This window comes from Vanessa atalanta, chromosome 11, assembly GCF_905147765.1.
Source record: "Vanessa atalanta chromosome 11, ilVanAtal1.2, whole genome shotgun sequence".
NCBI lineage: Eukaryota > Metazoa > Arthropoda > Insecta > Lepidoptera > Nymphalidae > Vanessa > Vanessa atalanta.
Window position 1 is genome coordinate 1,619,943 of NC_061881.1, and position 11,333 is coordinate 1,631,275.

Here is an 11,333-nt window from a genome sequence, read left to right on the forward strand (position 1 = left end):
AGAGACTTTTATTAAAACCACATTTTATAATAAAATTTTATTTTCCAAAAGTTCATTAATAAAAATATCTCGCTATTAAAAGCTTTATAAAAACACATCAAAAAGACCTTCAGTCTTGATTAAACACGATATAGCTCACATTTCATAGAATACATTAAAAATAATATTATTACGGCCAAAACAATGTTGATAAAATATTGCATATCATCATTGTGGCGCGACTTACGATTACGATAATATAGATTATACATATATGATTAAATAAATTATTACTGGTTTTCACTAGTATTGGATTTCGCTTCGGGAGTAGATTTAACTTTTTCAGTGGTGGTAGGAGCGGAGTGGTGGGCCTCGGAGTGGTGACCGCTCTTGGCGGGCTCCGCCTCGGTCTGCTGTTTAGGATTTTTGGCTTCATCGTTCTGCTGCTGCTCACTCGTTACTTTCGCGAGGTGCAAGGCTGCCAGCAGTGCAGTCACATATCGACGGACATCTAATTCGATTCCTGTTGCAAAAAAAAACTTGTAAATAAAGATTAAGGAAAATATCTTCAACACATATAATTTATTCTTGAAATGGTCTTATCGTTCTCAAGGTTATAAATATGTGCTCTAATCTATGGGCTTTCAAAGAGTGTAATGAGTATAAAGTTAATTCACAAAATTATGTATTTAAGTATTGCGAGTCTCAAAAAAGGGCTAATTGAATTGGGCGCTAGTTTGGCAATAACATTGGCAAGGCGTTACTGACCGCTGTCGCGCAGCGCGTTGACGCGCGCGGCGAGGTTGGCCCACACGCGGCGCGCCGCCACGGCGCTGAGGCGGCCGACCGTCTGCACCGTGTGCAGCGCGGGGTCGCTCTCCGCAGCCACGATCTCTGCGCCAACACCTAGTTATTTAGACCATTTTATTGGTTTTATGACTACTAGACAATTATTATTTGCTAGTTCTTTTTCGTTTATAGACAATTATGTACATGTCACGACTATCGCAGTCTGTCGTCGATTGGTAAACCATATATAGTCATAGATACACATTCATACCTAAATCTTATGATCCGAAGCTTTGTGACTGGCTTAGTGAAATATACTATAACTACAGTTAGTTCAGTTTATGAAACATTCAATATTTTAAGAACATCAACAATCGACCACCTAAATAAATTAAATAAATAAAATTTTTTGTTTAATTTAAATTGTTCCCGTGTTTGACCGGCGACTTAACCAATATACAAGAGTTACATTTGCAAGACATATAATATAACATCTATTATCCCGTGTTTAGCGCTGCATTGACGCCGCAAGTCAGCTAATACGTGTAAATTACTAAAAAAATGCACTAAACTACATTTGATGTTAAATTAAAATAGAGATTTTAGAGTGAATAAGTATATGCGTGAAATTTTACAACACAACATTGTTATTTATTGACCTTGCTATAACACAGTACTTTTGCAAGTATTTAGTAGCGTTTTTGTATAAGACTGTATGAATTAATAATTAATATGGTAACGAAAAGTCGAATTGAATATCGATTCATAATGTTAACACAAGAAACACATTCAACTCGGAAACAAATCAGAACAAGTACATAGAATTTATGATAATTTAGAATTTATAATTAAATTAAAAAAAGTTAGCGTCGAATACGTCTCGTTTTTTTTAAATCGTGTAAAAAGTATTTTAAAAAAACTTAACTTTTAATTAAGAAATATAAAATTTAATTTAAAAATTACTTTATAAATCGATTGTGAATACTAAATGATTGTTAATACTTTATAAACTTGATTATGAGGAAACCTAAAGAAACTCTAATGAAAAATAGTTCGAAAATATTTCGCCAGTTATACGTCACGTAGTTCCATCAAAGCAATTATATTTTCGACATCCATTGGCAGCTAGCTGATTTTAATAAATGTAGTAAAAATTTCTTAAAAAAATTACAACTTCTATGAGAATAAGCCAGTGACAGTACCATGCACAATGTTATTAAGACCAATGCTGTGCCTGTGTATACAATGGTCACTTAAAATAAATTGCAAAATATACTTTTTAACTAACAGTTGTAACCTTTTTATCTCCATATAGCTGTTTATGTATTGTAACTGAGATATTGTGCTCGTTTCTCTACAAAGCTTTCCTTCATCGTCGAAATAATTATGACAAAATAAATAAGAACTTAATGCTACTGCTTATCTTCGGTTAAGATCTTCGTGTTTTTATCAACTGATCAATTTCGATACGTATTATGCCTCATTAAATCCAAATAAAACAATTAATCACTCAAAATGCACCGAGATAAGCAGGATTTAATGATAATTAATTTAATATAACGCAGAAATCTCTGTCCTCGTTCTTGTTTGATTTGAACAATTAATAAATTTCAAGATGTAACAATAAAATTATTAGTTTCAATTATTGATGAATCGCCAATGCGCCGTCAAACTTGGGAACTAAGATGTTACGTCCCTTGTGCCTGTAGTTACACTGGCTCACTCACCCTTCAAACCGGAACATAACAACACTGGGTACTGTTTAGCGGTAGAATATCTGGTGAGTCTGAGTGCGTGGTACCAAAAAACCCTACCACCAAGCAAATATTGTATGAAATTTATGAATAGATTAAAATAAAATATAAAAACAGAGTTCAATTTGGGTGTAAAACTTATGTGCAACGTTTAAGTGAAACGTTTTTGACGAAAACAATTGTATTGAGCTTGTATTCACTTTTGTTTGTTTTAAAATAATTTAGAATGTTCTGGACTGACAGTGGTGACACAGATAAATACTGACAATAAAATCATTGGTGTCTTCCTGTGTTGAAAGTCGTTATCAGATGTACATGTATGCAAACGAATTTGTACCAGACTATGATGCATTTAAGGTCAAGCAATTTTATGATTTTATTGGATTTTTTTTAATTTTAAAAGTGGCGTTTTTGATATACTCTCCATGTGACATATATTAAAATTAGTCTCGAGTTGTTTTTAAGACACTCACACAGCCTAAATGATTAATTGTTTATTTGTTTTCAAACTATTATTGCAACCGGTCGCAGTCACTACTTCTTGCATACGTCATTAAGTATTTTAATGATTAAATTTAGCGTTTTACTTGCGTCTTTGTATTAATATTTTCAAATATCTCGTTGTCCTTCGATATACACCTGCTGCTGACTTTCTAATTCACATTAGCCATTGAATTATCAATCGCATTATTAGTATCAATGCAAATAGAAGCCGGTTCTATAGTAAATAGTTTTGTTACAATATATTGAAAATACATAACTTTATAGATTCGTGTGTTATCTACGGAAAATGGCGCATCAAATTCAATATTTTAGTACACCTAGTTATATCTAATCCGCAAGTTAAATCAATAGTTCAGAAGTGTTTCATTATCTCCCCTTCCCAATTGATCTGTGGTATAGTATTGAGTAATAGCTCACCGTTAGTTTCTTCCTGTGAAGGCGGCAGGTAGTGATTGAGGATTTGCATAGCGTATGTAGCTCCAGTGTCGACGCTGTGCATGGCCTTCTGGCCGTACGCCGTGGACAGCAGCGCGTTGGCTTTGGTCCATGTCAGCTCCTTGAGGGACTTCACTCGCTGTTCCGCAACATCGCGGGCGCCGTACACCTATTACATGATTACAAAAATGTTTATTACGCTTTTGAAATGTAAAATATTTTGTTAGTGTATTCATCTGAATTACGTCACTGCGGAAAATGGCACCGTAACCTTAAGCATATATAAATACTTTACAATTTAATTAAGTTAATTCGTTAGGTACCTGCCTCGTTAGTTACCTACTAGCGTCTCAATTCCGAGAAACATTAAATATTCTTAAAATATTGTATAACGTATAACTCGAACACCTCATTATACATTTTTTCGTTGAAATTTGTATTTTAGGCGCTTTTCATTTGGAAAAACAGTACATTTATATTTGAAACTGCATAATAACGTCAAGTAAGTGCATTCGTATGAAAGTTATGCAACAACTTAACTAGGTTACGCTAACGATGCGATTCTAGAAAGATCCTTATTATTTCGTATCAAACCAGTAAATTACAACAAATTTGACACATAAAAGTAACTATTAGTGTTAGAATATCATATCACGAGTCTGGTGAAATTTAATTTGAATCCCTTAAGGTAATCGATATATTTAAATTAAGAACAAAATAGGGAGTGGAGCGAACGTATTCAATTTATAAAATAGGGTTTCTCAACAAGTTCAACGGCATACCAAACACGCATAATATAAACTGCTATTCCTAGTAATTACGCAACAAAATAGCATAAACAAATCGAGGCCGATCAATGTCTTAAAATTACGATACGCACAGGTTTATCGCGAGTCCAAATTACATAGAATGTAAAGTGCATACCATGTAATTTGGACATATAAACCTATACGGACATTGAATATCTTTGAAGGGAAGGTTTTTTTTTTAAGTCCGGTTCAATGTACGTCGTCCATTATCACGCAGTGATAAAACTATCTTATCATTAAGGATACGATTTCGTCATGCGCATAATGGAATTCGAAAATAAAATGTACTTAAAATATATATCAAGCTACTGCGAAGTTAGTCATTATGTGATCGAATCTTTATTTATATTAAATCGAAAAAAAAAACTATATATCAACGTCCCAAACATCGAAAAATTAAATGTACATTTATTTATAGTGTTCCAGTTACTTATCGACCGTCTGTAACCTTTTTGTTCGTGTATAAACTATCTGTGAACTTTAATTTCCTTGCTTAATAATGTATGACCGGTTATTACCGAGGAAACGCAGTCTAATTCGTCATACTATGAGTAATAGTGATGATATCTATTAATGAACTTTGTCCATTTGTCTGGAAAAGCCCTTCGTCAGTCGCCACACACGTAGCCTTATTAGCACCGTAAACATTAAGAAAATTTTAACGTAATTTTTTTAATAAATACTTTTTTCAACCTTACATTGCTCCCTATTTATATTCTGTTGTTGCAAATATAAATCGTAAAGGATAATATGCACGTTAAATAGAACAATATATGAATGTGATTTAAATTTAATATGACACTAATTAACCTTCAGATACTGAGATTGATAGAATCTAAATACTTATCGTACGTTAGATAAATGTTGAAGCGAGTTCGTCTTTTACACCTTCACCTCTTATGTATTCAACCGATCTACATGACATTTTGCTTTTACGTCGGGATTAAAGTAAATAACAGAGGGTAGCTAACACCTGCCTCACCCCTCACTTGCGGGTAAAACCGCGAGCGGAAACTAGTTAAATATATAATTTGAAGTTTGAAAGTTTGAGCGAATTTCTCAAGCGTGAGAAATTAATATTGCGTTCTTTTTACACGGGTTATACCAAATAGATGATACGCAGTAAGCATAGAAATCAATCAAACGAGCAACACTATTGGTATAATTAACTAGGGAGGGGGGGAGTACGGTCATAGTATAAAAAGTTTCCTATGACCTTCCTTGGGGTTCCAACTTTTTTCAAAACAAATGTTGTCAAATTCGGTTCAGCGCTTTTGCAGGGAAAGCCTAACAGACAGACAGACAAACAAACAGAATAACTTTCGCATTTATAATTTTAATATAGATAAGATGCTTTTGGTTTTTATGTGTGCATATGAAACAGGAACGTCTGAAGAGAAATGGGAGAACCTCGGAACAAAATAGTACATGATTTTTGCTTTGAATAAAATAACAAATTTCATTTCTGAGATGATAACTCTGTACAACTGTGACTATATACAATAAACTATGTTTATAGATGAATAATGTTTTCCTTGATCTTTCTAAGGTTATAGGTTATATATAGGTATGATAGGAGTTCTTGTGCACATATAAGTATATGTACACTGCCTTAACATAGCACATGCAATGTCATCGTTGGTATATTTTTAGAAACAGTTGATGCAATTAATGTTTTTCTAAATAAGCAGAATAAAAGGATATATCCATATATGTCTATTTTATAAGGTTATTGTTCAAGAGCTTGTTTTTTTTTTTTAATAGTTATACTTTTTAAATAATAAATATATATTCTCGTAATAATTATATATTAATACATTATTTTATAGATGACAGATAGAATGTTCTAGATAGTATAATAACTATCTTAAAACTGAATTTAAACAAATCAACTTTAGTTTTGCAACTCTGCAAGCTGCAAATTTAAAAGTGATTTAAATCATCTTGACACACTTAATCAAATAAAAATGACAAATAACAACCTAATAAACGTTAGGCATAATTTTAAATTTGACTCAAAAACTTTTCATATAATAATTTTAAATGTCATTTTTTAAGCAACTAATTGAACAATATTAATTATTAACACATTTTCATGTGTGAGATGTTTATTTATTTCTTATCATTTCATGGACAAATAATATAATAGAACCATGACACATATTTACATTAACAAACAACATAAAATTATCACTTAACTGCTTATTAATAGTACTTGTACAACCTAATAAAAAAAATAAAACTTCATAGAAGATATGTGACCAAATCCCAACCAAATATTTAAAATAAGTAGGCAATAATACTGGTTGATCCTACTAACTTTAAGATTTATTCATAAACATTTTTCTATTTATAAAATGAAAGAAATACTTGAACTTAATTCATATATCCAATAAATACTTCAATTTAATTTAAGTAATACCAACCTTAGTCAACTGTGGCGTCAGCCTTGAGAAAACTGCTTGTTTCGTAGTCTCAACAATAACCTTAGGTTGTTCAGCAACTAATGGCATTCTGCGCTCTAACTCATCAATGGCAGCGGCAACTCTAGCATCTCCAGCAGCAATGGGTGCAGCCACGAAAGGTGCAGCAGTGGCTGCTGCAAATGTTACGCTTGCTTCTGCTGTAGATAGCGCCCATTCCAATAGAGAGTGTGCACCTGATAATGTTGATTATGTTAAATTATTTGTACTTTTTTTTTCAGTATAAGCATTAAGCTCACAATATATAGTAAAAAATACTGTTTACTGTATTATTCTTGTTATAAACTTAAAAATAAAATAAGAAAAATACTTTTTCTACTGAAGGTAGATGTAAAATACTTCCCCAACACGCTTACCTTTAACTTTAGTATAGAGTGCACCAACTTGACCAACAGCAGCTTCAACTGTGGGTAAGGCCATTGCCTTCTGCACAGATTGGAGTTGTGACATTCCGGGAGCTGAACCAACTTCTGTAGCCATCTAGAGAAATAAAATATGTTTTAGGCACATATTAATGTTACTAGCCAAAAATATCGACTTAAAAATTAAACAAGACGATAGAAGATTAATAAAAAACCTAAAAAATACTTTAGTTGTACAAATATTGCAATCTACCTACTAATCTTCATTTAAAGAATATTGATTATGGAACCTGTATAATTATAAAGAATCTTTTCTGTTATTAGTATTTAAAAAAAAAAATTAACAGCATAATTATTAAACTATGGATTTTCGAAGATATCCAAGGTGGACCAAAGTTATATGAAGTTTTAAAAACAAATAGTTTAAAGAGGGTAGGTAATTATTACTGAAACTCTAAAACTTGATGATGACGAACTTAGTGATTAGCAGGCTATGCAAACTAAATTAAACGAAGAAAGTAAGTAACTATTAGATTAATAAAAATGTTAGGAATTATTAATGAGGACTATAAAATTATGTTGTAATAAGTTATTTTCTTACCTTCAAAATATTATTAACTGCCACAAATAAGTGAAACCAGTTAAACCTATTATTATTAAGTTTATAATTTTTTTGCTAATTATTATATTTAATTTTAAAAACAGTATATTGAAATTATTGTAAAAACTATGCAACTCACAAGATATAAATGCTGAATGATATGATTTAATGATTGCTATTTGCTACATATTACAATGTTTCGAATGAAAATGAATGTATGAAGTTATTACCCGAACGAGCAATGAATGAACGTGATTGCAAAATCTTCAAACTACCGGGGATTGAATGAATAAATAAACAAAAAACAACAAATAAATTCCAAATTACGTTTTAAATTTTGTTTTCATTAAATTAAAATTATTACATTATACCTTCTTTTTTTATTTGTATGTTAGGAGTTACCTGTTTTTGCAATTAATAGAATTAAATATTTTTACAGTAGTTAAAGAGTCAAACGATCTTAAGTGAGATGAATAAATTCTATACTTAGTCCTATTTCTAGTTAGGTATTTTTTGCTTGAAGTACCGAAGTACTTATAAGGAAAATATTATAAATAATATTAATTTAAACTCTGATTGTTTTTTGCATATTTTCTCATTATTGTCTCTGCTACATGTTTCAATTAATTTCATTAAAAATTAAAAATTAAGAGATTGACTTCAAATTCAATGACGAAGCGAATGACTACCCATTACTTGGTAATCTATTTTTTAATTATAAATGAACTTTGTACTTTGATCTAATGACGTGTCTTTATTATGTTAAATAATTATACACATAAAAATTAAATGATGAAATTCATGTGAAAATTTCTAATATGGTTTTGCAACTATTCTAGATTGAGGCTTATTTAGCATACATTTGCATATGAAATCCAAAAACATAGGTATTTTGGGATAATATCAGACTCAGAAGCATGAAGCATCCATTGCTGCATAAAAACAATGGCCGTCAAACACATGACAAACATCGATCACTTTATCTGTACATTCTGGCCAACATATTAATAAGCAAATATTGGATAAACGAACGTCTCTGATTGGTTCTTAGAATCCAGTCACATAGTTTTGACAGAATTGGTCAGACGTATTTACTCAATAATTTGAGCTTGGCCTACAAACATTTGTGATGTCTTGGACAAATGATGTCGTATTGGAGTTTTTGGACCACTATCGAACGGAACAACTATTATGGGACCCAAAACATCCTCTGCATAGAAACAGGAGTGAGGTTAATGATGCATGGCGTCGAATCCAAAATAATCTTAGCATAACTTCTTCTATAATAGATTTGAAGAAGAAAAAAGAATCTTTAATGACATCGTTTAGACTACACTTAAATAGAAAAAAGAAATCGCCGAACGAGTACCGTATAACGTGGTTCGCATATCCGCTTATGGAAAGTTTCTTAGGCGGGAAATATGAATGTGATAGTTCAATTCAAATGGATCACGAGGTATACTACTTAATTACATTGAACATTATGGAACGTAGTAGGCCGAAATAAGTGTAAGACTACAACCGTCACGAAACTTTTCCTATATATCTTATATTTTGTTTGTTTACAAGCGTATTTATAGATAGATATTGTAATGTCGTATTGTGCGTGTTAGCTGTATTGTCTTAATTTACAATAATTCTCTTCAGTAAAAGTAAAATAAACAATTTTAGAGTCATGTTTATGTACATTGTTCCAAGCAGGTGCTCCTGATATGATATGATATATATATATATATATAGGTTTGAATGATGCCTTAATAAGATTAACAATAATAGGGTTGAAAATTACTAGTGATTATAAGAAAATATTCGTCCAGTTAGTAATGTCCCACTGTTGGGTTAATGCCTTCTCTTCTTTTTGTGGAGAAGGCTTGGAATGTATTCCACCACACTGCTTCAATGCATATTGGGGGATACATGTGTAGTAAATTTTTATTCAACATTATTTTTTCCTCACGATCGTTTCTTTCTCCGCTGTGCACGTGCTTAACATATGGTTAACATGAAGATTCTATAGTTGACAGAACGCTTAATCATTGGTAAACTTCTTAAAAATTTCGTTTGATTTTACATAACGTAGTCTCAAAGCTTCAAATAGAAAGACAACGAATTTATTTTAATACTGTAAATTTCAAATTGATTTTTAGATAGGAAAAAATATTCACTGATTTACTCTTGTTTCAGTACGAATCGAGTAGCAATTATAATTCAACGTACAATACAAGACAAGTGAGTAACCACAATCAAACAAACAGTTCAACGGTTAATTCGAATACAGAGAGACAAAGTTCCAATAAAAGACAAAATAGACCATCAGGTTCCAAAGGCCAATTAAATAATGAATACATTATCTATGCGAAAAATGAAATGGAAGATGTAGGTGATTATTTAAAAAATGTTTCCGATTTCAAAAAAGATAAAGATGAGTACGAATTGTACGGACAACTTCTAGCTAAAAAGTTAAGAAAGTTAGATGAACGTCAACGGGACATTGCCATGCACGAAATTGATAATATAATGTTCAATGCCAAAATGCAAAGTCAATCAGCACCAGCCAGAAGTTTTTCATCATCGCCACCTCCGGTCAATAGAAAAATTAAATCTCCGATGTTTATCGTGCAACAACATTTCGATGAGGATAATATTACGTATACCGAGGCATAAATAATTTTGTACATTATATACCGCCTAGTATTTTGTAGCTAAGTATTAAATGAACTTAGTTTTTTTAAATAAATTGTAAATACCGAAAATCCGAGGGACTGAAGAAAATATGGAGGAATATGTGCCATGTAGATAATATAATATTAAAGTTTATATATTTATATCAAATAACAGTTTGTTATGGATTGTTTTGTCATACTAAGTATAATATTTATATAAAATGAAATATATAATTCAATTATATATATACATAATGTGTGTTATTATACTATATGTAAAAACCGAACCATGTTGGCAAATCGGCAAACAGTGGACATTGGTTACCAATTATACACGCGCTAATTCGCGCCTAAACTCGTGACAGTAAGTATAAAATGTTAAAAAACGTATGTTATACGCTTACTACCTACCTATTATTTTTTACGTTAACATTCAAAATTCGTAAGTATAAATTATGTCTTTAAAAGTTTCAATTCTTTTATTTTTATAAAATTTTTAAGCGGACTAATTGATGTTAAGTCTTCGGCACTGGCCATATAAATGGGCACGGTAAGAAATTTTAACCATACCTTCCACATCCAATGCGCCGCCAACCTTTAAAAAGAATAAGCAAGTCTCGAGTTGGTAGGTAAACCCCTACTCTCCTTTTGATGAGACGGGACGGAGCTTTTTCTACTATGCCGTTCTAATACGACAAACCCGTATTGCCGTGCTAAAGTATCCGACACATGTTTTCCTTACGATGTAATCCTTCATCACCTAGCAAGAGCTGAATTACAAACAGGAATTACGTATATGAAAATTCAGTTCCACATCCGCTCTTACGTTATAAAATACGTAAAGTAGTTTAGCTACTCATAATAATGTAATAAGTTTATTACCCAAGAAACAAATAATACTGTCTGTCTGCTGTAAAATTCATACAAAGTTATCAGTCAGTTAAAAATAAACAA

General features: G+C 31.5%; 2 protein-coding genes across 3 annotated transcripts; one reads left to right on the forward strand and one right to left on the reverse strand.

Moving 5' to 3' along the window:
• Window positions 1-22: 22 nt before the first annotated feature.
• On the reverse strand, window positions 23-7,892 carry LOC125067144 (lipid storage droplets surface-binding protein 2). 2 transcript variants are annotated; one of them, XM_047675521.1, is made up of 6 exons: window positions 7,717-7,892; window positions 7,110-7,233; window positions 6,697-6,929; window positions 3,444-3,630; window positions 748-873; window positions 23-502 (listed from the first exon to the last, which is right to left on the reverse strand). In XM_047675521.1, exons 2-6 carry the CDS (start codon window positions 7,231-7,233, stop codon window positions 270-272), a joined length of 903 nt encoding a protein of 300 aa, XP_047531477.1. In that variant the 5' UTR covers window positions 7,717-7,892; the 3' UTR covers window positions 23-269. The 2 variants fall into 2 exon arrangements, with proteins under 2 accessions (XP_047531477.1, XP_047531476.1); XM_047675520.1 differs by having other exon boundaries at window positions 748-885; window positions 7,717-7,891.
• Window positions 7,893-8,804: 912 nt separating this feature from the next.
• On the forward strand, window positions 8,805-10,626 carry LOC125067367. Its single transcript, XM_047675920.1, has 2 exons — window positions 8,805-9,172; window positions 9,901-10,626. The coding sequence occupies exons 1-2, from the start codon at window positions 8,846-8,848 to the stop codon at window positions 10,378-10,380; spliced, it is 807 nt and encodes a 268-aa protein (XP_047531876.1). The 5' UTR covers window positions 8,805-8,845; the 3' UTR covers window positions 10,381-10,626.
• The last annotated feature ends 707 nt before the right edge of the window (window positions 10,627-11,333 follow it).